Source organism: Miniopterus natalensis, chromosome 20 (genome assembly GCF_054644295.1).
Source record: "Miniopterus natalensis isolate mMinNat1 chromosome 20, mMinNat1.hap1, whole genome shotgun sequence".
Taxonomy (NCBI): domain Eukaryota; kingdom Metazoa; phylum Chordata; class Mammalia; order Chiroptera; family Miniopteridae; genus Miniopterus; species Miniopterus natalensis.
This window is the reverse complement of record NC_142100.1, coordinates 12,704,451-12,731,030: the sequence shown is the minus strand read 5'-3', so window position 1 is coordinate 12,731,030 and position 26,580 is coordinate 12,704,451. Positions and strand designations below refer to the sequence as shown.

General features: G+C 48.2%; 1 protein-coding gene across 1 annotated transcript; it reads left to right on the top strand.

Moving 5' to 3' along the window:
* On the top strand, positions 1 to 23,943 carry KLHL22 (kelch like family member 22). The gene is made up of 6 exons (XM_016204337.2): positions 1 to 257; positions 3,835 to 4,000; positions 7,695 to 8,413; positions 13,899 to 14,091; positions 19,896 to 20,129; positions 22,976 to 23,943. Exons 1-6 carry the CDS (start codon positions 31 to 33, stop codon positions 23,336 to 23,338), a joined length of 1,902 nt encoding a protein of 633 aa, XP_016059823.2. The 5' UTR covers positions 1 to 30; the 3' UTR covers positions 23,339 to 23,943.
* The last annotated feature ends 2,637 nt before the right edge of the window (positions 23,944 to 26,580 follow it).

The following is a 26,580-nucleotide window of genomic DNA, read 5'->3' as shown; positions in this document are numbered from 1 at the left end:
AAGGTGGTGAGGTCTGGTGTGGTGGTCAGAATGGCAGAGGAGCAAGAGTTCACCCAGCTGTGCAAGTTGCCCGCACAGCCCTCACACCCACACTGTGTCAACAACACTTACCGAAGTGCACAGCATTCCCAGGCCCTGCTCCGGGGGCTACTGGCTCTTCGGGACAGTGGCATCCTCTTTGATGTAGTCCTGGTGGTAGAGGGGAGACACATCGAAGCCCATCGCATCCTGCTGGCTGCTTCCTGTGATTACTTCAGGTGAGTTTCATACACATGTTCTTATAAGTAAAATAACAGGTAATCCCGGCTCCACTGGGCAGATGTTTTGGCACTGCCATGAATGGCTGGGAGGGACCAATCAGTACCTGCCAGGTGCCCCCTTCACCCTGAGCTGCTCTACTGCTTGTTTGGGGACTTGGTCTACAACAGGAGAGAAAGAAGGGGTCTTAGGGTTTGTTTTTCAGCCTTTTGTCTGTCTCTAAGGCATATTCTCTTTTCTTTTGAAGAGGATAAGCTTGGCTTTACTTGTAATATTACACTTTATAAAATGACTTTCCTACTATAAATACAATATTTTGTATAAAATAGATTTTCTTTCTACTTTACTCTGGCTTCCCAACATTTCATTTTGAAAAATTTCAAATCTGTGGGAAAGTTGAAAGAATAGTATTATGAACACCTGAATACCAGTTGTTAACATTTTGCTGTATTTGCTTTCTCTCTGCACATACACACACACATACTTTTTAAAAAGACATTGTGGCACTTTATCTCAGTCTTTCAGTGCCACATCTCTCCCCACTCCCCTCCCCATGGTGTTCTTGTAATACAGGCTGGAAGCTCACACATGAGCCCTGGTCACTTCTCAGGACCTGTGGTCCCTGTGGGCTGATGCTCAACCACTGAGCAATACCAGCCGAGGAGATTCTTTCTTAAGGTGATAAAATATGCCAGAGTCAATCCAAGTACCCACATCTTGTTTCAGGGGTGGGGGTCAGTGTCCCAGCATGGGCATCCCCACTGTTGTGGAAACATTAGGCCCACAATAGCACAGTCCTGGAAATTCCAGAAGACCCATTCAGACTGCCCCAAAAAGTGAGTCAAAGTACCTTGGAGTATGGGAAATCATCCTGAGAGACTGCATGTAGAGTAGAATGTCTAGAAATAACTGTGATGTACGTGTGTCAGGTCTATAGGGGGATGACCTGCAAGACCTCCAAAGAGACCCAGAGGCGAGCTTGATAGAGACAGACCCACTGTGTCCATTACAGAGATCCCGGGTCTCTCTATGTCAACCTAGATATTTAGTGTGTTGCCAGTAAAAATTCCAAGAGGATTTATTGGGGGAATCGCACAAACTGATTCTAAAGTCCAAATTTAAAACAAGCAATGGCCAGTTTTAGGTTCGATCTCTAGTCAGGGCCCATATAAGAAGCAACCAATGAATGCGTAAATAAGTGGAACAACAAATCCATGCTTCTCTCCCTACCTTCCTCTCTCTCTCCAAAAAAACAAAACAAAACAAGTTAAAACAGTGGTCAGTAAATTGTGGAAAACAAAGGTAATGAAAAGAGACTGGCCCTACCTATATTAATATATATTATAAAGTCAAAAGATTTGAGGTAGAAGTAAGAAATTCAACTCATCCAAAAAAGAGTGCTAAAAATTGACAAGACAGTATCTAATAGAAAATAGGCAAAGAATCTAGACTATTCAGAAGAGAATATAGAAATGGCTCTTAAACATTTGGTGAGATTATCTGTCCCATTGGTTATAAGATTTCTCCCTTGTAAGGTTGGTAACGTATGGGCAGTACTATCAAAGCAAAAATGTATATAAAGCCTTTGTCTCAGCAATTGCTTCAGTAGGAATTAATCCTTGCAGTTACATAAACAAAATGTTGTGGGGATAGGGCTATCCATTGGGTGAAAAAATGGAAGATTGGAAGTAACCCAAGCCCTAGCCTGTTTAGAGCTTAGTGGTTAGAGCTCAGCCTGCAGACTGAAGGGTCCCGGGTTTGATTCCGGCCAAGGGCACCTACATATCGGCTGTAGGCTTGATCCCCAGCCCCTGGTCAGGGTGCGTGAAGCAACCAATGGATGTCTCTCCCTCCCTCCCTACCTCTCTCTTGCTCTCTCTCTCTCTCTCTCTCTCTCTTCTTCCATTCTCTCTGAAAAGCAGTGGAAAAAATATCCTTCGGTGAAGATTATAAAAAAGGTAACCCAAGTGCACCCCAGCAGGAATGGGTTAAATCAATTATGGTAGCCTTTACAGGGAGAGGGGAAGCACTATGTATAACAATAAGGATCCATTTCCAAGGTGTATTAAGTCAAAACAGTGTAGATATGTGGACTTCCTCTGGTGATAGTGCTGCCCTGGGGAGGGGAACTGATGGCTTGGAGCAGAGGAGGGAGGGAGGCTTTCACCCTTTCATATATTTTAAGTTTTGTACTATGTATATGTATTAATCTAGTTGAAAAATAAACAAACTAAAAATAGCTACTCTATCATCTTCATGTTACTATCATATTTTAGTCCTGATTCCTTCCCTGACCACCAGCCTCTTCTCTCTCAACACCTAATTAACTCTCCACTGGGATGCCTCATGATCACATCACACTGATAGTACCATAATAGGACTCCCACTGTCTTCTCTGACCCTGTTCCTCTCAAGTCCCCATCTACCCAACTGGCTGCACCATAACCCCAACCAAGGCCTGATTCTTCCTGTGCTCTGCTAGATCCAGTCTGTCAGCATGTTCTCTCCAATCCTCTCCAGTGTAGTTTAAACTATAGCTCTCTAGCCACGTGGCCCTTGCCAGGCCTGGAGGAACCTTCCCACCTCTCCTCTAGCCCTTCCACTCTGGCCAATAGCACCTGAATTTGAAGAGTCAGTCAGCTCATGCCATCCTCCTGCATTAAGTTCCTCAACAGTATCTCATTATGCTTGGATTTAAATCCAAACTCTACCCTGTCCTGGGGATAGCAGGACCTCGCCCTGTGACTTATTTCCAGTTCACTTCCTCTTTGCCCTGGCTGCCTTGTGTGCCAAGCTTGTCCTTGCCCGGGGCTGGGGTTTTTATTTCCACCTGGAACACTACCCTGGTTGATGAGGTGCTGCCTAGACTCATTTCAGGTCCTCAGAGTGGACCCTCCCTGCCCCCATTGCTCTCCACCTGCTCTACTTTCCCAACCATGCTCTCCTCAATCAGATGCCCTGTTGAGTTCCTTTCCAGCATTCTCACAATCTGAAATACCTTGTTTCTTTCTTTTTTTTTCTTTTCCTTAAGTTGATCTGAGAAGTAGGGAGAGAGAGAGAGAGAAAACTCCGTGATGAATGAGAATCACCGATCGGCTGCCCCCTGCATGCCCCCTACTGAGGACCAACCCTGCAACCTGGGCATGTGCCCTGACCAGGACTAGAACCATGACCTCCTGGTTCATGGGTTGACGCTCAACTGCCGAGCCATGCTCGACCAGGCCCATTCATTCATTTTCATAATGTGCTCTGACCTGCTGCTGTGATCCAGGAAGTGTACTTAGTGGATGCAGCAGAAGGAAAGCTAGACATTGTCTCTGCCCCAGGAGACTCATGTGTAATTCTCTGGGGCACATGAAATCGGACACAGGGCAATTTCTAGGATGGTTGCCCAAACTTGGTAAGGAGCTTGTGGATGCCTTTTGTGGTGTGACTCAGTGCTCAGAGTGAGCCAGTGTCCTGTTGCACACTGATGCTGGGTCAGCCCTCTCCTTGCTCCAGATGCTCATGCTCTTTGCCTCCTGGGCTGGTGTCCTGATTAGTATAACTCCGCTGTCTTGTTTCTTCACTTTGCAGAGGAATGTTTGCTGGGGGATTGAAGGAAATGGAGCAGGAAGAGGTCCTAATCCACGGTGTGTCCTACAATGCCATGTGCCAAATCCTGCATTTCATTTATACTTCTGAGCTGGAGCTCAGCCTGAGCAATGTCCAGGAGACGCTGGTTGCTGCCTGTCAGCTTCAGGTGAGGCTTACCTCATTGGAGCAAGGCGGACACCCATACATAGGTATGGTTTCCTTGGGTGCCTGCAGGGAAGAGGTGTGAGGGTCACCAGGCAGGTGAGGACATGAGGCAGTAAGAGAGAGTGTGGAGCGAGGTGGAGGCTCCTGGGTAGTGCTTGGCTTGGCCAGCTCTGGGCACTGGAGCAGAGCTCTTCTGAAAGTCTCCAGGTCTAGGTTCTTCCTCTGCCATTGCCCTCTGCTTTTCTGCTGGTTCCTTTCCCTCTTCCTTGGTCTCCCTGCCACTGAAAAGGTCCCGCATGTAAACAAGTGGCCGAAGCTGAGCCTGTGACATCCTGTGGGTGCTGGCATCTGGCAAAGCTGAGCTTCCCCAAGTGTGGCTGCTTAGGCCCTGTCTGCCCATCCTCTCCACTTGGTCTTGTTGATCTCTGAAACTGCTTTCCCCTTTGTTGTTGAAATTTATTTATTTATTTATTTATTTATTTTTATTTATTTAATATATCTTTATTGATTTCAGATAGAGGAAGGGAGAGGGAGGGAGAGAGAGATAGAAACATCAATGATGAGAGAGTAGTCATTGATTGGCTGCCTCTACACTTCCCCAGCTGGGGATCCAGCCCACAACCTGGGTATGTGCCCTTACCGGGAATCAAACCAGGATGTCCTAGATCCTAGATCAACACTCAGCTGCTGAGCCACGCCCTGCCAGGCTGGTATTGAACTTTAAATACTTTTTTTCCTACAGCATTCAAAAAGTTTTCTGAGGCTTTGATAATGTCACTTATATTTTGGAAGACTGCACTGACTCTTGGCAATGTTGGTGTAGTTAAATAGGCTGGGCCTGCACATGCCTTTGCTCTTATTAAGAGCTGTCCATCAGACAGCCTGATTGGACTTGAAAGATATCTCTTCCCACATTTCTTGAAAGTGAAGTGAAATGCTACACTGAATTCATTATCCTGACCTTTTTTCGGGTTAGAGCACATTTGGGGCAGTCAGAAAAAACTCAAGTCATAGGAAAACCAACTTGTTGAGGGCATCTGAAGGCCCTACCCTGCGCTCCTTGTGTCATTACCCTCAGAGTGGTGAGTGGGAGGTACTGAACTCCTTGTTTGTTGGGTTGGTTTGAGTAAGGCTCTCCTGGCTATACCTGATGGGTAGGTGGAGTTGATCCCGGATGGCCTTTATGATGGAAGAATTTCCCCACCTTCTTTTATTCATAGGCCTCTTCTGTTCCCACATCCTGTTCATTGTTGCTTTGGGAACCGTATTCTAGTTCTTGCAACACCTAAGTTCCGTATTCAGCTTTCCACCCAGGGACTCACTATCAGCATTGTCTCCTCCTCACTGCGTGCTCCTCTCCCCGTTTCCCTGATCTCCGTCCCATGACCATTCTTCCAGAGCCTCCATGGCTCCTTGAGCCCTTCTATCTTCATTCCCTGTGTCCAAGTTTGGACTACTCATCCTTGTAAATATTACCTTTAGCTAGCTACCTCTGTTCTCTGTTACCCTGTCCTCATCTTTGTCCTGGCCTCCACCTCTCCATTTTCCAGCAGATCCCTGCCTTTTCTTTGAATCCATTATGTACACCGATACCAAACCGTCCTCCAAAACACCACTTTCCCTCTCCCTCCCATCAGCTTAGAGATCTGCCATCTCCCCAAGTCAGTTACAGCAGAGGTTTGGTCAGTGTTCCTTAGTGCCCCCGAGGCCATTCCTGGGGATGGCATGGGAGAGGGATCCCCAACTTCACCTTGAGCAACCCAGCTTTGTTTTTATTTTTATTTTTAATATATTGGTCTTCTGTGCAATGATGTTTTCAAAGCAAGTTTTACTTGGTATAACAGTTCCAAGTCCATAGGCCCATCAAATCATGTTTGTTCGTGTAGCCACTAGCTGTTGGTGGCTTGCCCCCACCCTACCCCCATGCGCTGTACCCTGTGTCTGAATTCCAGCAAGACCACCCCCACTGAGTCACCCCCAGCCAATGGGTTCCCTCCTCTGAGCCCTTCATGGGGCTCTTACATGGGGAGGGCCTGAGGTGATTGCTCTGAGATTCCGCCTGGCTGAGGGCCTGTTGCTCTGACAACGAGGATGGGAAGGAGAAGGCAACACAGTCTTTGTGTAGGAGGCTTTGATTCTCCAGGAGCTACTTCTCCAGGCCCACTGAGGGCAGTTTGCTTTCATCTTCTACCCAGAACCTGGTCCTCGATGTCCTCCCCATGACAAATCAGAAGTGGTAATTTTGGAAGAAGAAGCAAAGCTGAAGTGTGGGCTAAGAGAGAAAGTGATGGTTGAGTGAAGGATTTTGAGACCTAACAAAGCACTCTGGGGACTTTTCATGTGGGGAAATACCTGCCTGGAACTTTGCAGGTATTTCCATTCAGTCCTTAATATCACCTGGCAAGTACTAAATGCCTTGAATCAGACCAAATAAAAGTAAAACAATTTTAAACATTTATTTTAAGCTTCAGTGCCAGCAGAATTACTCTCTGTGCACTGGCCAATTTGTTGATGATGCTGGAAAAATGAGGTAGTCCTGTTTTTAGAGAAATTCCCAAATCCTGTTTTCCTAAAGAATTTAGCAGTACCTGGGCGGCTTTTCCTAGAGCCCTTCCTTCTGTCTCCTTTATTCTGTCATGCTTTGGTTATCTAATCTCAGGATGCCCTTTAACCCTGTGGCCCAGTTCTCACTTCCCACCTAAGTATTGTGCTCTCTTTTGCCCTCCTTCCAACCCACTGTACACAGTTGGGAAAGGGAAGGTGTAGGCTGGCTGGGAGCTCCCTTGATAATGAGTTGAGCAGGGCTCTGCCCAGTCAGGATGGCTTTCAGCTTCTTAAGAACTCTGGGTCAGGTTCCTAGGATGAGTGCTAGGTGGGTGTTTGCCCTGCTGGTAATTCTTTATTTTTAAATTGATTTTTTAGAGGAAGGGAGAGAGAAAGAAACATTGATGTGAGAGCAACAACATCGATTGGCTGCCTCCTGCATGCCCCCTACTGGGGATCGAGCCTGCAACTCGGACATGTGCCTTACTAGGAATTGAACTGACAACCTTTCAGTACACAGGATGATGCTGAACCAACTGAGCCACACCTTCCAGGGCCTGCTGGTGGTTCTTAGTGTGTGGGTACTTTGGGGCCTTTTTCCTGGGGCAGGTTTCCTTGGCCTGAGGCTTCAGCTAGGCTTCCAGTTGTGAGGGTTGTGGCAGGAGAAAGTAGCTGAGTGTCTTCTAGAGCTGGGGGTCCAGGTGGAGGTCCCAGGTGCATTTCAAACCAGGGACAGCCAACATGGTGGCCATTGTGCAGCTTCCAGCTTCTCTGGAGATCCAGTACTTTTTATCTAAAAGGCAACTGACATATATCAGGGTTCTACTCTGTGCAGGGAGTTACTGTGCATGATGTTATTTGTAATTATTCCTCTCCACTTTATCCCTATTTTATAGATGAGGAAACAGGCTCAACAAGGTTAAGAGCATTCCTTCTGAGTCAGGATTTAAACCCAGTCTATCTACAGTGAACCCCAGTTGTCTCTAGTGTTGGGGAAAGCGGCTGCACCAGTCTCTGCTCCAGGGAAGGTTGGCAATGGTTGAGGGGGGACCTGCTCAAAGGACAGCCACATAAGGCATGTAACCACCATCACTGTCTTCTGCGCCCAGACACCATTTCCCAGGCTTGAGTGGGTCTTGTTTTCTTCACAGATCCCAGAAATCATCCATTTCTGCTGTGATTTCCTCATGTCCTGGGTGGATGAGGAGAACATCCTTGATGTCTACCGGCTGGCAGAGCTATTTGACTTGAGCCGTCTGACCAAGCAGCTGGACACCTACATCCTCAAAAACTTTGTGGCCTTCTCAAGGACTGACAAGTACCGCCAGCTTCCGCTGGAGAAGGTCTATTCTCTCCTCAGCAGCAATCGCCTGGAGGTCTCCTGCGAGACCGAGGTGTATGAGGGTGCTCTGCTCTACCATTACACCCTTGAGCAGGTGCAGGCAGACCAGATTTCACTGCAGGAGCCCCCCAAGCTCCTTGAGACAGTGCGATTTCCCCTAATGGAACCTGAGGTCCTCCAACGGCTACATGACAAGCTGGACCCCAGCCCACTGAGAGACACAGTGGCCAATGCTCTCATGTACCACCAGAACGAGAGCCTGCAGCCCAGCCTACAGAGCCCACAGACGGAGCTGCGGTCGGACTTCCAATGTGTGGTGGGCTTTGGGGGCATTCACTCCACACCATCCACTGTTCTCAGTGACCAGGCCAAGTACCTGAACCCCCTGCTGGGAGAGTGGAAGCACTTCACCGCCTCCCTGGCCCCCCGGATGTCCAACCAGGGCATCGCAGTGCTCAACAACTTTGTGTACCTGATTGGAGGGGACAACAATGTCCAGGGATTCCGTGCTGAGTCCCGATGCTGGAGGTAAGAAGGGGCCTCTGGCTGTATCTCCATCTGTGGGTGATGCTGTAGTGTAGGAATCATGGTCTCAGAGGGCTGGTTATGGAGTGGGTTCTGCATGGACACATCACCATGGTCCAAGGCGGTCAGTCTTTAATATTAATCTTGTGCTTGGGGTACCCCTGTTTTGTGGAATAAATTTCAGGTTAATTTGGAGAATGCAGATGGCAGTGACGTAAGGAAAAGGGGACCTGGATTGCTTTCTTTCGCTCTTGTCCCCTTCTCAGAAGCATACTCACCTCAGACCAAACCCTGCTGTCTTGTCAGTGAGGGGCTGGGTTGTGACTTTGCACTTGTCTGAGCACAGGGGAGGGGAGCCTGTGGCAGGAAGGCTGGTTGGGCCTCAGAAAGAGGGGACCTAAGAGCTGGGAGCACTGGACTGGCAGTTAATCCTTCTGTCTTGCCCTCTCTTGAACTTTGACATGTGTCGTCCCAGCTTCCCTTTGCCTGCCTGCTTTGCCCTTCTGACCACAAGCCAGTGGTGGAGCATGGCTTCCTGTTGCTGCTGCTCCCTCAAGTTTCCTCAGCCCAGGGGAAGAGGAAAGGCCGACAGGCATCACTGAGCCTCATGCCAAATCCCTGCCCCTACCCCTACCCTTCACCCTGTTGTCAGCCATGTGCTGGGCATGAGGTCCCAGAGGAGACAGTTTTCTGAGAGGGGTTTTGTGGGTTGCAGTGGTCTACAGGAGGCTTTAGCTCTGTCAGTCTATGAGGCCTTGATTCCACAAATCCATTTCTTTGAGCAGAGGAAGGGAAGTAGGGCAAATCCCCATGGCCTCAGCTGACATTAGGTTTCCAGGGCCCTGTCCACTGTACTTTGATTTCTTGGGATTTGGTGCCTGTGGGAAATTTCCACCCCGCACAAACTGAAAGATGGTACTGCAGAGAGAGAGAAAGAGTTCCAACTGCTTCTGGAATCTGTGAGCTAGATGCAGACCAAGTTCATGTCCATGATTTTATCTTCTGGGGTAAGGGTGGGAGTCGGGTCTGTCCTGGCTATGCTTCTCAGAAGCATGGTAACCAGGACTGAGGAGGAGGTGACCATTTCTCAGCCACCTCTGATCTCTTGGCCCCAAGAAGTAATAACCTTTGTTAAACTGATGAGATCTAACGCCAGGAAACAATACTTTCACTCATACCAAATGCTTTCGCCAGTGGGTGTGGCAGCACCAGGTTCAAGCCTCCCTCTAGCTAAACCTTGAAGTTTCATTTTGGGGAGTTCAGTTTCCCAGTTGGAGATCCAAGGCCAGATTTCCCTGCTGAGGAACCCACAGACCTGTAAAGCAGATGTCTCTGGCCCTCAGCACATGGTAGGGTGGTTGGTTGCGTGCCTGCAGGGAGGCTACAGGGTGATAGGATGCTGCTGGCCCATAATCTGCCCTGTTATATGCAGTTTCACACAAGACTGGTCTAAATTCCCCTTTCTTGAACATGTGCTGTAAGACCCAAGCTGGACTCTGGAAAATGCTAATATCAGCCCCTGTGATTGACAACTACAGCCTCAAACTTTACTCAGGAAGTTGGGTCACTGGCAGTTGGGTTTGTGAGACTGGCCTGGTGGGAGCAGGCATCACTGAGGGCCTGGGGTTCAGAGCATCTGGCAAGGTGGCAGGGAGGGCTCCGAGGTCTGCCATCTCTACAGAGCGAATATTTCCTTAATCTTCCAGAGGATTCTTAAAGCTGCCAGATGGAAGATGGATCTTAATTTCAGTGTAATAAGAGTTTGATTCTCTTCCCTTTCCCCTTCCATACTTCACCAGCCTTAGAACCCATAGGCTCTCAGAATCTTCGGAAACAAGATTTTGCAGTGAATTAGGGTTTTCATTTTAAGGAGCTAGGGACTTACCAGGTTATATCTTAAAGCGTTGGTACAGAAAACTATATAAAAAGTTACCTCTTTTGGAGCAAATTGTATTTGCCTCCAAGATACCACTGTTTCTCTTTTCTTTCTTTGATTGCATCTATGTTAGCTACCTTCTGTGTTTGCACCTTTTCCATAGCTACAGCTCTGGGCTACTGAAAACTGACTGCATGCCTTACCTGGTAGTAGCTGGTCTCATGTTGCTACATGCCCTGACCCTACTTATAATAATAACTTGTCTTTTTCCTTGGGCATTCCCATGACTATTAATCTTTTAAAGTATATTTCAAAAAATGTTTTAATTGTAATGGACTTTATTAATAGTCATAAGAATGCTTAAGTCATGGAAATACTGAAGGAAAAAGGTGTACTAAATTTAGCGAGGACCCCAGAACATATTTGCACCAACTTCTGAATTTGCAGTTGGATGATCCACAATCTGCATTAAAGTGATTAAAACTGATTATATCCTTATATGCAATAATAAAGCTTATTTTTATTTGAAAAAGAATATTACTTGGGGATTTATTCTGACAAAGTGGAAAATTAATCCAATAAAGAGGAAAATGTGGAATATAGGACACAGTGGGAAGATAAGAAATCAGTGAAACTGTGGTTATCTTTAAATTATTGATTTGTGGTGTATGTCTGTGTGTGTTTCCTTAAATCTGAAACCACAAATCTTAGTGAACTCTGCCTAGGAAGCTGTGAGGGCAGGAGACCAGAAGGAAGGAAGCAGAAGCATCTGGAGGGTCTTGTCTCACTCTAGTGGAAGATGCTGACTTGTGCTTGACTCCCAGTTGGGAAGAAGAGGATGTGAGGGTGATATGGCTGTGACATCTGTCACCCCATTTCTCACCAGGGTTGATTTGGCTGATCTGGCTGGCTAGGCGGGGGTCCCCTTCCTCCCCCACTGCTCCATGTGCATCCCTCCAGAAGCTGCACGCTCAGTCGAAGAGGAAAATAAGTAAATACTTAAACAAATAAATAAAATTTTAAAAATAGAGAAGAAAAACCAAGTACATGAATGAGTGTCATGCACAGGAAAGGCAGTGGAAGGCACTATCCTAGACAGTTGGTGGGGACTCTGAATGGTGTACCCTGGACTGGAATGGCTGCCTGTTCCCAGCCCGACCTTCACCTGGCTGTGCCTCTGATCATTCATGTCTCAGATGTCACCTTCTTGGGAGGTCCTTCTTCATCTCCGCAAGAGAGCTTTGTTCTCCCCAGATCCCACTACCAGGTGGGTCACTCTCCTTACTTTATTATTACTATTTTTTGTGGTACCTTCATTATATTGAGCACTTGCTCACTCTGTTCTCTTCAGCTTGCTTCCCATTCTAATGGAAAGCAGGACCCAGTTTCCCCCTGTATCCCCAGCGCTGAGCACTGTGCCTGGTCCATGTTGGGTGGCCAATACATATCTGTAAAGTGAAGGAATGATTTCACTGCTGGTGCTCTTACTCCTTTATTAATTTATTCAGCAGACCCTGCATGATCTGTCCTGATCAGGTCCTACCCTGAGGTCTAGGAATACAGCCGTGAACCTTCGTCCTTTACAAACTTCCCTCGGGTTAACAAGGATCCTTTTTATATATGTTGTCCTTTATGATCCTTCATGATAGCTTTTCTTTTTTTTTTTTTTTTTTTTTTTAATTTGTCATTTTTGTTAAAAGTATTACAGATGTCTCCTTATGATAGCTTTTCTAGGCAGATGACCACCCCATTGGACAGGTACGGAAACTGAGTGAACACCAAGAGTAAAACTGATGCCTGGATGCGTCCAGCTAGACGGGCAGAGCTAGGATTCAGTGCTGCATCTGTGTGTGACCCAGGTGCATGTTCTGTTTCTCCTGGTAGCCCTGACTCCTGAAACAGCTTGTTTCCTGGAATTCCTGGCTGTCGGGGAGGGGCTAGCCAAATGACATGGGTAGAAAGAAGCGGCTGCAGAACGTGTCTGATTTGTGCTTTGGGGCAAAGGAAGCTTCTAATCTCTTCACCAACCAGCATATGACAGGCCAAAGAAAACTTTATTCACTCTTCTGAACCACTTGAAGTTTGGAGTTGGTTTTCCTATGTAGAAATAAAAACACTTATCTGGAAGAGGCTATATCTATGCATTGGCCGTTGAGCAAGGAGGCTTCAAGTGCAGGTGCCTGGGTGGATGGATGCCCAGGGAAAAGGCCCAGATGCTGGTCAGGGAAAGAGTGGGCTTTTGGCCTCAGGCTCACGGAGCCCTGGCCTCTTGAGGTTCTGTGGTCATCTGTATTCACCCAAGCAGCACACCTATCTGGGTGCCCCACATGGGCTCTGCAGGGCTCCAGTCCTGGGGCATGGAAAGAAGGGGTAGAGGCAATAGGAGGCCCCTTGGAAGTGGGGCAAGCCCGGGACAGGCTGTGGGTGCTGAGAAGTTGGGTATGGACTTGGGCTGTGAAGGACCTGGGTTATAGTGATTAGGATTTTGGAGAGTGAGCAGGAGCTTTGCTGGTGAGGATGGGTCAGTGGATAGAGGGCACATGGGATTCCTTTAGGACAGGTGAATAGCCAGCTGGAGATGGCTAGGAGGCAGTTTCAGTGTAGGTCCAAGATGCAGAAGAATGCAAGGGTTATAGTTGGTTGTTTTGGAATGGCTGAGCTCACCGGGGTTGAGAATTCAAAGCCCTTTGAAGGTAGAAGAGTGGGTGGGGTGGGCTTTGCGCAGGAGTGCTGCATGAAGCTGCTGCTTGGGGCCTAGACTTTTTTATAAAGGTTGATGGAGAAGGAAGGAGGGAGCAGGGCTGTGAGTTGGGGACAGCTGCATCTTCAGTGAAAAGGGTGTGAAAATGTCAGGAGAGCAAGTTATGGTAACAGGTAACAGTGCTCACATAGTGCTGGAGTTCAGCAGTAGCTCAGTAGAGGTTGGCTTTTTCTCCCAGTTGGCCCAGCAGTGCTCCTCCAGGCCAGGCTGACTCCTCCAGCTTCATGGGAGTGCCTGGAATCCCAGAGGATCCCACCCTTATGGTACCCACAGTCTAGTGTGGGAGATAGCACCCTGACTCTTGCAGAGAGGGAGACTTTGAGAAGTGGAGAGAGCACCCCAGCTGGGGAGGCTGGGAAAGCATGAGGTACATGAAGAGATGAAGTGGGCTGTGATGAAGGTGTGAGCACGTGTGGGCACTGTGCACATGGCAGGCTTGAGCAAATCACCCATGAGGGAGTGTTGGTGTTGGCTAGAGGCTGGGAGGCTGTTATGTCCGTCTATAATTTCATGGTCATCCTGAATGAATGGGGGCAGGTCTGTAGCGACCATGGGGTGAGGCAAGTGAGATGGAGGTGGCTGTAAGAACAGCTGTTGGGCAGCCTAGGGTGGATAGTGAAGTGGGCTAGAAACCACACCAGAGGTTACACCTGGAAGGGACTAGCTTCCTGGGCAGAAACCCAGGAGGCTTCTGACCACACCTCCTAGCTGTGTAGCAGCCTCCTGCCAGGGCTGTGAGTGGGTGTGTGCTAGTATATGGAGGCAGCTAGGGAGAGGGTTCAAGGGACATGGGCGGAGCAGGAGGTGCTGTCTCACCTGTCATTGATATACTGTCCTCATGTCCCTTAAAGGTACGACCCACGGCACAACCGCTGGTTCCAGATCCAGTCCCTGCAGCAGGAGCATGCCGACCTGTGTGTATGTGTTGTGGGCGGGTACATCTACGCTGTGGCTGGCCGTGACTACCACAATGACCTGAATGCTGTGGAGCGCTATGACCCTGCCACGAACTCCTGGGCCTATGTGGCCCCGCTCAAGAGGGAGGTAAAGAAGCCCCTCCAAGAGGGATTTTTCCCCACCTGCTTTCCTTTCTGGGGTGTATAGAGTGAGCCGAAGACCAGGCCAGGGAATCAGTGAGCAGAGTCCACGTCCCTCCAAAGACCCTGCACTGAGAGCAGAATGGAGGACCACTGAGGTTCTGCCAGCTGCCTGGGGAGAGCCTCATCAAGTGTCCAGACCTCATTCCCTAGAATTTCACCCCCTTCTTGGTCTTACCACTTTGGCCCCAGGAAGCTGTTTTAACTCTGAAGTTTAAATGTAGACAGAAACCTACCCCTCATCTCATCTGTCCTTTAGCACAGCTGAGATGAGCTAGGATGTGTTCAAAGATCTTAAAGAGAGATGAAGCCTCACTCTTCTCCCCTATAGGTCCCCTGGAGGGTGGGGCCTTTAAAACACCAAAAACACTTGAGATCTTATATTTTTCATGTTTGTTTAGATCATGTGCCTCCTACATAGTACCTTGGATTGTTCCAATTTGGAGATGTTTAAACTTAGGTTCATTGTGCAAAGGCAAAACTTTAGGGAGGTCCCTCTTTTGTCCTTTGGCTTTGGGGTACTTGGACTCTGGCCCCCAAACCAGATATGAGATCCCAGGGCAAGGAAGAGGCTTCCTGATTCCCCATGTCCCAGGTCTAAGCCTCTCATAGCAGGGCATGCACCCTGTTAATACCAACATTGTCATTTTCAGAGTACCTGTTACATACCTTTGGGGATCCCTGAGCACTTCAGGAGCAGGGGATGGCATGGGGAATGTGTGGGGCTCTGCCTTGGGCTCTGCTGAGCTAGCTCTGAGAGCTCTCCTGCCTTTCTGAACCTCTTTCCACACATCCCCTCTTTATCTCTCACCCTTCCCCAGTCCCGTAGGGCCTTAGGCTTTGACCCTTGGGAGCTAGGGGCCTCCCTGATGAGTCCAGATCTACTCCAAGGCCGGGGTCTCCCACCGTAGTTCCTTTCAGGCAGGTAAAGCTGGCATGCTCCTTGCTCCTCGGCTTCTTTGGGGAAGGGAGCACCTCTAGAAGGATACTCCCTATTCCCATTCTGGAGAAAGCAGATTTTGCACGGGAAATATCAGGACTCCTTGAGACTTGGTCGATGAGGGTGAACTCCTGAATTCTGCTCTGGAAGGCTGGGAGATGAGAGTGAGAGGGCCTCTTCCTGGGTGTGTGGGGGAGGGGCCTGAGGGGGGAAATCTTTGTTTGGGAAGCTGCAGTTCTCCAGTGTGGCCACAGAGGGGCAGCCTTGGCCTTCACTCAGCTTCTCCCTGACTGCTAATGTTCCTTCCTTCCTTTATACATTCATTCATTCATTCAGCAACTATTTATTTATTTATTTTTAATATGTCTTTATTGATTTCAGAGAGAGGAAGGGAGAGGGGGAGAGAGAGAGAGAGACAGAAACATCAATGATGAGAGAGTCATTGATCAGCTACCTCCTGCATGCCCCCCAACTGGGGATCGAGCCTGCAACCCGAGCGTGTTCCCTGACTAGGAATCTAACCATGATCTTCTGGATCGTGGGTTTACACTCAACCGCTGAGCCACACCAGCTGGGCCAGCAACTATTTATTAAGCACCTACCCTATTCCAAGACCTGGGGATGCACTGGGGACAAGAAATGACAAAGGTTTCCCCCATGATATTTACAGACTAACAGGAGAAACCACTCTTAACTACTAAACAAATCTGTAAAATAACTGCCAACTGTGGTAATTGCAATGAGGAAATTAGAAGAGGATTGAGCTAAACAGGGCCCAGGGAGGGGCTTTGGCAGGACAAATCTAGATAGACTGTATGGGGAAGGTCCATTTGAGGAGATGTCAGACTGAGGGAGGAAGGACCTTCTAGGCCAGGAGAGAACTTCACACTTACCCTGAAAAAGGCGAAGTGTGGGAGTGCTTGTGAAGAGAAGAGGGTTTCGAGAAGCAGGAGCAAGGACAGGAGTTCTGTGCTAGGGTGGAGGCTGTTGGAGAAAGAAAGAGATGGATGGATTTGAGGTATAGTTTGGAGGTAAACCGACCAGACTGTTGGAAACAAATAAGTAGCACACTTCTAAATAACCCAGCCCGGCTGGGCGTGGCTCAGCGGTTGAGCGTTGACCTGGGATCCAGGCGATCGGGGTTCGATTCCTGGTCAGGGCACATGCCCAGGTTGTGGGCTTGATCAATGACTCTCTCATCATTGATGTTTCTATCTCTCTCTCTCCCTCTCCTTTCCTCTCTCTGAAATCAATAAAGATCTATTTTAAAATAAATAAATAAATAAATAACCCATAGTTCAAAGGGGAATAATAAAAATACCTTGAGCTGAATGAAATGAAAAGACATGTCAAGATTTGTTGCGCCTAGCTGAAGTTCTGCCAGGAAATTTTGTAGCACTAAGAGCATACATTAGAGGGGGTGGGGGTGTCTCAAATCAATAATCTAAACTTCTACCTCAAAGACCTGGAAAAAGAAGAGCAAAATATACCCAAATCAGAAGAAAGAAAATAATAAAAAGAGCAGAAATTGGTGAAATTAGAAGTGGATAAACAGAGAAAATCAACCAAAGAACTGTTTTGGTTCCCCCCTACACACACACACACACAAGATCAATAAAATTGACAAACTTCTAGCAAGACTGACCGAAAAAAAGAGAAGGCATAATTTAAAATATCAAGAATGAAATTGGGCATTCCATCAAACCCTGCAGACATCAAAAGGGGTTATTACAAGCAACTCTACGCATGTAAATTTAACAACTTAGATGAAATGGACCAGTTCCTTAAACTTCAATCTCTTCAACTTGCACAATACAAAACAGATAAATTGAATAGCTCTGTACCTGTTGAGGAATGTCTAGACCGAGGTGATTTACATTTAAAGAAAAGTTGGCACCAGTTCTGCATGATTTGCCCTGCAGAAAATAGAGGAGGAGAGAATATGTCCCAATTCATCTTATGAAATTCAGTTATTTTAATTCACCATATTAAAATCATATGTCATATGGTCATAACAGTCATTGAAGAAAAAAAACACATTTGATAATAGGTATCCTTTCATGATCAAACTCAAAAAATAAGAATGGAGATGAATTTCCTCAACTTGATGAAGAGCATCTACAAAAATTCTGTCGATAACAGACTTAATGGTAAAAGACTGATTTGAGTGCTTTCCTCTAAGGTAGGGAACAGGATAAGGTGTCTGCTCTCACCACTCTTAATTCAACATAGTCCTAGAAGTTCTAGCTAGTGAAATAAGGCAACAAAAGAAAATAAAGGCATGCAAATTGAAAAGTAAGAAATAGCCCTGGCTGGTGTGGCTCAGTTGGTTGGGCATCATCCTGTGCACCACAGAAGGTTGCCCATTTGATTCACGGTCAGGGCACATGCCCAGCTTGTGGGCTCTATCCCTGGTAGGGGGCATGCAGGAGGCAGCCAATCGATATTTCACTATCACATTGATGTTTCTCTCTCTCTCCCTTCCTCTCGAAAAATCAATTTTAAAATCTTTAAAATAAATGAATAAGAAATAAAACTGACTCTGCAGGTGACAAATTGCCAAAAATCTGAAGCAATCTACCTGCTTAAAAAAGTCCAAACATAGCCCAGCCAGGCGTGGCTCAGCGGTTGAGCGTAGACCTAGGATCCAGGAGATTATGGTTCAATTCCTGATCAGGTCACATGCCTGGGTTGTGGGCTCAATCCCCAGTTGGGGGCGAACAGGAGGTAGCCTATCAGTGACGACTCTATCATCATTGATGTTTCTCTTCCTCTCCCTTCCTCTCTCTGAAATCAATAAAGATATATTTTTTAAAAAAAAGTTTACTTCTACCTACCACAAGACCCAGCAGTTGGCATTCTGGGCATTTACCCCGGAGAAACAAAAACTTCTCTGTACACAAATACTTATAGCAGCTTTATTGGTAATAGCCAGTAACTGGAAACATCAGCGGTCCTTCAACTGGTGAATCGCTAAGCAAACTGGCTGATACTGAGCATGGAGTACTACTTAGAAAGGAATAAACTATGAATACAAGGAGCAACATGGGTGAACCCGGTCTAGCATAGAAAGCCAATCTCAAAAGGTTATATGCTACATGACTCCATTCATATAGCACTTCTCAAATGACAAAGTGGGGGGTAGATTTGTGGTTGCCAGGGGTTTAGAAGAGGAATCAGGGCTGAAAGGCAGTGGGTGTGACTAAACAGGCAATAGGAGGGATCCTAGTGAAGATGGAGATGTCCTGTGTTTAACTGTGTCAATACCAGCATCCTGCTAATGATGTTATGCTATAGCTATACAAGCTCTTACCACTGGGGACTCTGAGTGGAGGGTTCATGGGGCCTGTATTATTTCTTATAAAGACATGTAAATCTACACTTACACATCAGAATGGAGTTTAACCTAAACCCACAAAACCTCCCTAGTCCTCCACCATTGATGGGCAAAGACCTGCCTACTGCTCTGTCCCCTGCTTTCTACTCTGCCTACCTCTCCAGCCACTTGCTGTGCCACCGTACAGCCTGAGTATTAGTGACTGTCCCTGGGCCAAACCCTGGAACCTCCACACCGTGTGGAGCTCCTCTCCCCTGAAACACACAGTGCCCTGCCTTGGGGCCCACCGGCACAGCAGGAGGGCCTTGCAGGTGGTAGGCATGGGATAGGAGGTCCTTGGGCAGTATGCACTAGCATGAGGGGTGCCTGTGGTGGGGGCTGGCTGGGTACCAGGGCACAATAGAAAGCACATGAAAGGCTGAGGGCCAAAATCAAAGGCAGGGTGGTGTATTCTCTTCCACACAAACCCATAACAAAAAATGACTCTTTAGGGAAAAAAATGTGTTTATTGATTTTTAGAGAGAGAGAAACATGGATCAGCTGCCTCCTTCACACCCCTGACCAGGGATCAAGCCTACAACCCGGGCATGTGCCCCAATTGAAAATCAAACCAGCAATGTCCTGGTGCATGGGTTGATGCTCAACCACTGAGACACACTGGCTGGGCTAAAAATTACCCTTTGTGTTTTATTATTTTATTATTATTATTATTGTTATTATCATTATTATTATTATTATTATTACTATTTTAAATCTTCACCTGAGGATATACTTACTGATTTTAGGGAAAGGGGAAGGGAGAGAGAGAAACATCAGTGTGAGAGAGAACACCGATTGGTTGCCTTTCATACACGCCCCACGGGGATGGAACCTGCAGCCTAAGTATGTACCCTGACTGGGAATCGGACCCACAACCTTTGGTATACAGGACAATGTTCCAACCAACTGAGCCACACTGGCCAGGGCTTGGTGTTTGATTTTTTTTTTTACTTTTTCATCTCACTTTTTGCTCACTGTATCAGATATTATTTGCAAGCAAATATTTCGAAAGTGGGTTCAGCAGACTTGGAGGATTGGCTGGCCATTGGGAATGGAGGAAGCGATGGAGGCAGGCAACCAAGGGTGGATCAAGGGTACCCAGAACTGCTGTCCCTTCTCTTATGATGCTTCACTTTTCTTTGTGATTCCCAATGTGGATTTCTCCTTTAAGGGCAAGGGAAAGACAGATTCCATTCTTCCCTGGGGAAGCTCAAGTTCTGTAGAATCATTCCCCATTAGGAAAATGTCAGGGTTAGGTAAATCCCACAAAAATCCAGGGAGCTTCTTGTCAGAAGGTGAAGAGAAAGTCACTGAAGTCAGGAAGTGTCAGGCAGTTGTGGGGATGAGTGGCCTTGGCAAGGGCTGCTGGCTGCCCTCCCTCACTGCTCTTTTGCCTCCTCCCCACCTGCCCCTGTTCTCTTGGTGGCCCACATAGGTGTATGCCCATGCTGGCGCCACACTGGAGGGGAAGATGTACATTACCTGCGGCCGCAGAGGGGAGGACTATCTAAGGGAGACGCACTGCTATGACCCGGACAGCAACACCTGGAACACTCTGGCTGATGGGCCCGTGCGGCGGGCCTGGCACGGCATGGCTACTCTCCTGGACAAGCTGTACGTGATCGGGGGTAGCAACAATGATGCTGGCTACAGGAGGGATGTGCACCAGGTAAGTGGGGCCGGGCTGCCTTGCACACTTATTGTTATTCTGCCTCTTCCAATTGTTATGAATGAAAAACTAACATGTGCCCCTTTTTAATTTTTTATTTTATTTTTTTAAAGCAGTTACAGGTTCACATAAAAAAAATTTTAATTATTTTATTTTTCAGTTTGGTTCACAACAAAATTGAACAAACTAGATACAGCACAGAGGATTTTTAGAGCAATGAAAATACTTTGTATGAAATTATAATGATGGATACATGTCATTACACATTTGCCCAAACCCATAAAATGTGCAATACCAAGAGTTAGCCCTAAGGTAAACTATGGATTTGGGGTGATTTTATATCAGTATAGATTCATCAGTTGTAACAAATGTATCACATGTAGGAGTTGTTGATCCTGGGGGGAGTGGTGAATGTGTGGGAACAGGGAGTATATGGGAAATCTCTGTACCTTCTCAATTTTTGTTGTAAACCTAAAACTGCTCTAAAAAATAAATTGTTTTAAAAAATTGAACGGAAAGTACAGAGATTTTCCATATACCTCCATTGCCCTACATGCTCACTATGGACATCCCCTACCAGAGTGGGACATTTAGTGCAGTTGATGAACCCACAGTGACCATCATTGTCATCCTGAATCCGCAGTTTACATCAGGGTTCACTCTTGGTGGTGTACATTCTGTGAGTTTGGACAAATGTCTAATGACATGTGTCCACCATTATAGTACCGTGCAGAATAGTTTCACTTTTTATTATTATTAAAACTTTATAAAGTTAATATAACCACATTGCAGAGCCTTTAAATAATGGAGAAGGGTGAAGAAAAACACTCATAATCTAGCCCTATGCCACTATTTTTTTGATTCTTCTACCTATGCATGATTTCCATCCAATTATAGTTAAAGAACTTCTCATTTTGCTTCTGGATAAAGTTCATCGTGAGTGTTTTCCAGTTAATATTTGATCTCCATAGCCATAGCCACCCCTCACCCCTACCCCAGTGGCTATGCAGAATTCTGTCAGACTGGTGTGTCATTTGGGTTGGTATAAGTTTTAACTGTTCCAAATGACATATTTAGCTTATGGAGTTTTTTCAGGTATTTTGGATTATTTCCTCAGGCTAGAACAGTGGTTCTCAAAGTATGGTCCCTAGACAAGTAGCATTCATATCACCTTAGAACTCATTAGAAATGCAGGTTCTCAGGCCCCACCCCAGATGCACTGAGGAAGCTCTGGGGGTGGAGTGCAGCAATCTCTTTTTTTTTTTTAATCCTCACCTGAGGATTATTTTTTTCCATTGCTTTTCAAAGAGAGTGGAAGGGGGAGAGAGAGAGAGAAACATTGATGCAAGAGAGACACATTGATTGGTTGTCTTCTGCACTTGCCCTGTCCAGGGCTGGGGATCAAGCCAGCAACCGAAGTGTATGCCCTTGGCTGGAATCAAACCCGGGAACCTTCAGTCCACAGGCCAACACTCTAACCACGGAGCCAAACTGGCTAGGGTAGCAATCTGTGTTTTAACCACACCCCCCACCCCCAGTGGTGAGACCCATTGGACTCTAGTGTATTAGTTTCCTATTGCTGCCATGACAATTTACCACAAATTTAGCAATTTAAACAACATAAGTGTATTCTGACAGTTCTGTAGGTCATGAGTCCACATGGGTCACACCCGGATAAAATCCAGGTGTTGTCAGGGCACCTCTCCTTTATAGAGGCCCTAGGGGATAATCCATGCCCTTGTTCACTCAGGGTATTGGCAGATTCAGTTTTTTATGGTTGTAGGACTGAAGTCCCTGTTTCCTTGCTGGCTGTCAGCTAAAGGCCCTTTTTGGCTTCTAGAGACCTCTGCATTTCCTGGCACAGGGCCACTTCATCTTCAAAGCCAACAATGGCAGGTTATCCTTCTCATCCCTCCTGTCAAGCCTTCCCTTCTGCTTTCAAGGGCTTGTGCAACTAAGTGGTTCCATCCAGACAACCCAGGATAACCCCCCATCTCAGTGTTCATACCCTTAATCACATCTGCAAAGTCCCTTTTGTTATCTCAAGTAACACAAGTTCTAGAAATTAGGACATGGCCTTTGTAGGGCCAGTACTCTGCCTACCCCAGCTGGAGAACCAAAGCTGATTATTAAGTCAAAAAGGTAAGATTTGTATGGCTCTTAATACATATTGCCAAATTGCTTTTATCCTGGCTTGTCAGACAACTGCACACCAGTATAGCTTCACTATACCTTCACCAGCATGGATTTGGGTTTGGGTTATGGTTGCTGATTAATAGTTGACAATTATTCCTGATCATTTATTTTGCATTTCTTGAGTTACTAGTAGTTTGAACATTTTTCCATGTATTTGTTTACTGTTTGTGGTAATTTTGAAAACAAGAGAACATTGATGGTCATTAGTCAGCAAGTAGCTACTTCCACATTTTATTTGCGCTTTCACCTGGTGTAGGGTGCTGTTGGGGGAGGGGGGGGTAAAGATACTCCATGGGAACTGTGACCTCAGTCATTTTCAGTCTTATGGAGGGGAGAGAACCAGTACCACCAAACCATGGAAAATAATAGCATGCTAACTGGAAGACGCCCACACACCTGGGGGCCACAGGCTGACTGAGGGCCCTGGAGATGGAACAGAGTGTCAGCCTGGCCCTTAGACAGAATGTTTCAACACTAGCCCTGAGCCCTTCCTCCATGGGGGCAGGGTTTGCCCATAGCCCCACATGTCCTTCAGCTTTGGTTCAAATCCAGGGCCTGGCTGAGAGTGCTGCCCAGCCCAGCTGGTCTAGGCCAGGATGGCAGCCCCATCCCAGCAGGTGATCAGCTTTACTCCGGCCTTGACTTTGCAGGTGGCCTGCTACAGCTGCACATCTGGGCAGTGGTCATCTGTCTGCCCACTCCCAGCGGGGCATGGTGAGCCTGGCATTGCTGTGCTGGACAACAGGATCTATGTGCTGGGCGGCCGCTCACACAACCGTGGCAGCCGCACGGGCTACGTGCACATCTATGACGTGGAGAAAGACTGCTGGGAAGAGGGGCCCCAACTGGACAACTCCATCTCGGGCCTGGCAGCCTGTGTGCTCACCCTGCCCCGTTCCCTGCTCCTTGAGCCGTCCCGAGGGACCCCTGACCACCAGGCCGACGCGGACTTTGCCTCTGAGGTGATGAGTGTATCTGACTGGGAGGAGTTTGACAACTCCAGTGAAGACTAGGGCTCTGGGGCTCATGTCAGCAGGAAGGTAAGGGTGGCAGGAGCTCTGAGGGCAGCCCAGGTCAGAGCACTTTACCCTAGGCGTGAGACCCTTCTTTCTGGTACCCCCACTAGCTGGCTCCTGCCACCCTTCCTTCACGCCAGCCTATCTGCCAGCTTGCAGCAGGCATTTGTGGCGCTCTGTAGATCTCAGCTATGGATCACCATGTAGGGGGAAGTGCTCGAGAAGGCTCTGGTTCCCTGAAGGGGCTTACTAGGCCCACTGCTCCTTAGCTCAGACAATGTGTGCTGTCACCAGCTGTCTTGGACTCCCTGGTTCTGGTCCCTGCTGGGCTGAGAAGGTGTCCTTCTCCAAGGGGAACTGGGGACTGGCACCTGGGTGAAGGGGCTTAGGCATATTGAGCCCCCTCCTGTGGGCAGGGGTGGGGTGGGCCCCTTGCCTACCCAGCAGCCAGGGGCTTAAGCAATTGAGAGCTCCCAAGGGCTGGAGAGAGAGCAGAGATGCATAAGGTTGCTTGAGACTGGTTCTAGTGATAAGATCCCCTACGCTGGGCTTTTCTGACCCCATGTTGTTGATAAATGAAATAAATCATCTTACAAAAGGTATGAATTGTTCCTGTGGCCATGGCCTCAATTCCTTTCACAGCCTGTCCGAGGCTGCAGCACCGGGAAGCAGGGGTTCCCTTCCAGGGTGAAAGTTGCTGGGAGTACAGCTCTGGTGTGGGATTCAAGGCCAGAGCTGCTGCGTGGCAGTGGGAGGCCAAAACCCTGTCTCAAAGGCAAGAGCATAGTACACTCACCAGCTAGAAGGATGTTACCTGGAGACCCACCCCAGTCAGTGACAGGTGGTCACCTGGCCTGTTGGAGTACCTTCTTTGGAAAGAAGCTCCTCTCTGAACAGTTGGCAATATTTGGGTCCCAAGTAAAGCTCATCCTGAGGTTCAGGAAGGGGACTCCAGCACCTGGGGAGAAAGGCCCTGTCAGGATGGGCTCTTCCCTACTTCCTGGATCTGAGTGTGTGGCAGGAGAGGGAAGCTGCACGTCCTACAGGTTCACCAGGTGAGTTAACTTACCACATCAGCTCCCTGGTGCAGTGGCTAGAACCTCTCCAGGCCACCAACTTTGCCTCTACACATCAGAGCTTCCACCTGAACATGCTCCTCTCCTGCCTGCTGCAGGTTCTGCACCAGCAAACTTCTACCACAGGCCTCCCTACCAGCACCGCCCTGCAGATGATCTGTGACTTCTTAAGACTGTCCTCTCCCAGTCAGCTGGGCAGATCATGTCTGAGTCTTCTCTCTGTTACTTGGTGCCTTGCCCAGAGCCTTCTCTAACAGGCATCATGTCATGGATGGGAGGGGAGCAGAGAGAGGCAGTGTGAGCTACTTGGTGGGAGGAAGGGGTGGGGAGAGGGACAGGAAATCAGTTGCTTTGGGTTCTCCTTTCTGATGCCTTAAGGACTTGGGGGTGTGGGAGTTGCTTCCTGCTCCTCAGGGCCATGCATGTCTCTTGGAGCCGGGTACTTGTGAAGAAACATGCTCCCATTTCCTAACCATGTGACATCATCATTCCCACTTCAGGGTGGAAAGCTCAGTGTTGACCCTGGTAGGTCACTTCCAATAGGACAGGATGGCCACATTCTCCAGTGTCTTCTCCCCTGTTCCTGAGGGTAAAGTGTGAGAACATGGGCTCAGAGTAGGGAACCATCACTTCCTGTCTGCCACCACCTTGCAGACCAGGCTAGCAGTTTCTGCAGACCCCAAGCTTGGTGCTGTCTCCCCACCCAGAGACATCAAGGCTTGGCCATAACTTTACAAGAGACCTCTGGTCTGCAGGGGAGGAGGGAAGGGTCTTTGATGTTGTGAGCATGGGCTGGGGTAGCCTTGGAAGGAATTCTGAAAGCTGGGCAGCAACCTCGTCCTGCCACTGCAGCCTTGAGGCCCAGCCTGACATCTGTGGCCACACCTCCCACCACTTCCTGCCCCTGGGCCTCAGCGGTGCAGGCTCCCAGGCCCTGCGTTCATGCCTTCATTTGGCTTGTTGCTCATCCCTTTCTGCCTGCAAAATCCTCACCCTTTGAAGTTGACCTCCAGGAAGCCATCCTGGCCAGAGCTGGTCAGCTTGGGCTCTAGGCTCCCACAGTTTGCCTGTATGGTGGTCTTTGGGTGCCAGGGAACCCACAGCTTCCTCATCCTGGCGTTCACCTGGCACCAGGCCAGGCAGATGGATGATCATTCACTCTACCTGCACTTCTGAGTCTCCAGATAGCGGTGTGGTAGTGTCTAGGACAGATATGGGCCCTACCTTTGACACCAGATCTCGCCATCAACTGTGAGATGGCTGCAGTGGCGCACATGCAGAGGCTGTGGGTCTGAGAAAGAAGGCTGGGACAGTCCTTGTCCTGCGGGGGTGGGGGGGGAGACAGCCAGATAGAAGATTGGAAAGACTACTCTGGTTGGTACATAGATGGGGGTGGGTTGAGATTTGAGGCGTTGAGGAGTGGAGGCATTGTCCAGTGGTGTCTTTCACAGGTGGGGGTTTGGGGGTAAGGAGCAGTTGTGGGGGAAAGGGAAAGAAGGTGATGGAGTTTGACGTGCTTGTTCATGAATTCAGTCCAGCTGGGTGAGTGTTTCCAGCCCTGGGATCTGTGCCTCTAAAGCCAGGAGCAGGGCTGCCATGGGCTGCTGGGCAGTCACTGCAGCCACATAGACCTCTGCTGGCCTCTGTTGGTGGCAGCCAATGGGGGCCTCCATGGGAGGGGCCCTGGCACTGGGAGGACACTGCTGAGGTGAGGGCCATGCCCAGGAGGAGCTGCCCAGAACTGGTTTGGCCTGTTTACTTGTCTCCAAGAAGTGTTTGCATTCGTGATCACAGGGGGCAGGGGCTTGACTTCCCCTTCCAGTCCACCCAACTGTTACCAGCAAGACTGAGTGAGGGGCCCTAACCTCTGAAGCTCCCTACCCTGCGGCTTCCTATTCCAGCCTCCGCCAGCCTGCCCTGGTGATGTCCTCAGGCTTGGGCCTTTCAGTGGCCCTTGTTCCAAGCTGCCTCTTCCAGTCCCACCTTCCATCCTGACAGGTCTCCACATAACTAAGGAAAGATACCACTCCTCCCTCTTCAGGGGGTCTGTGTACAGCCTGCTTCCCAAGAGAAGGCAGGTATCCTCTTCCTGCTCAGGGCCTCCTGTCAACTCTTAAGTCCTCAAAACACATGATCGTCTTTACTGGGACCTGACTGATCCCC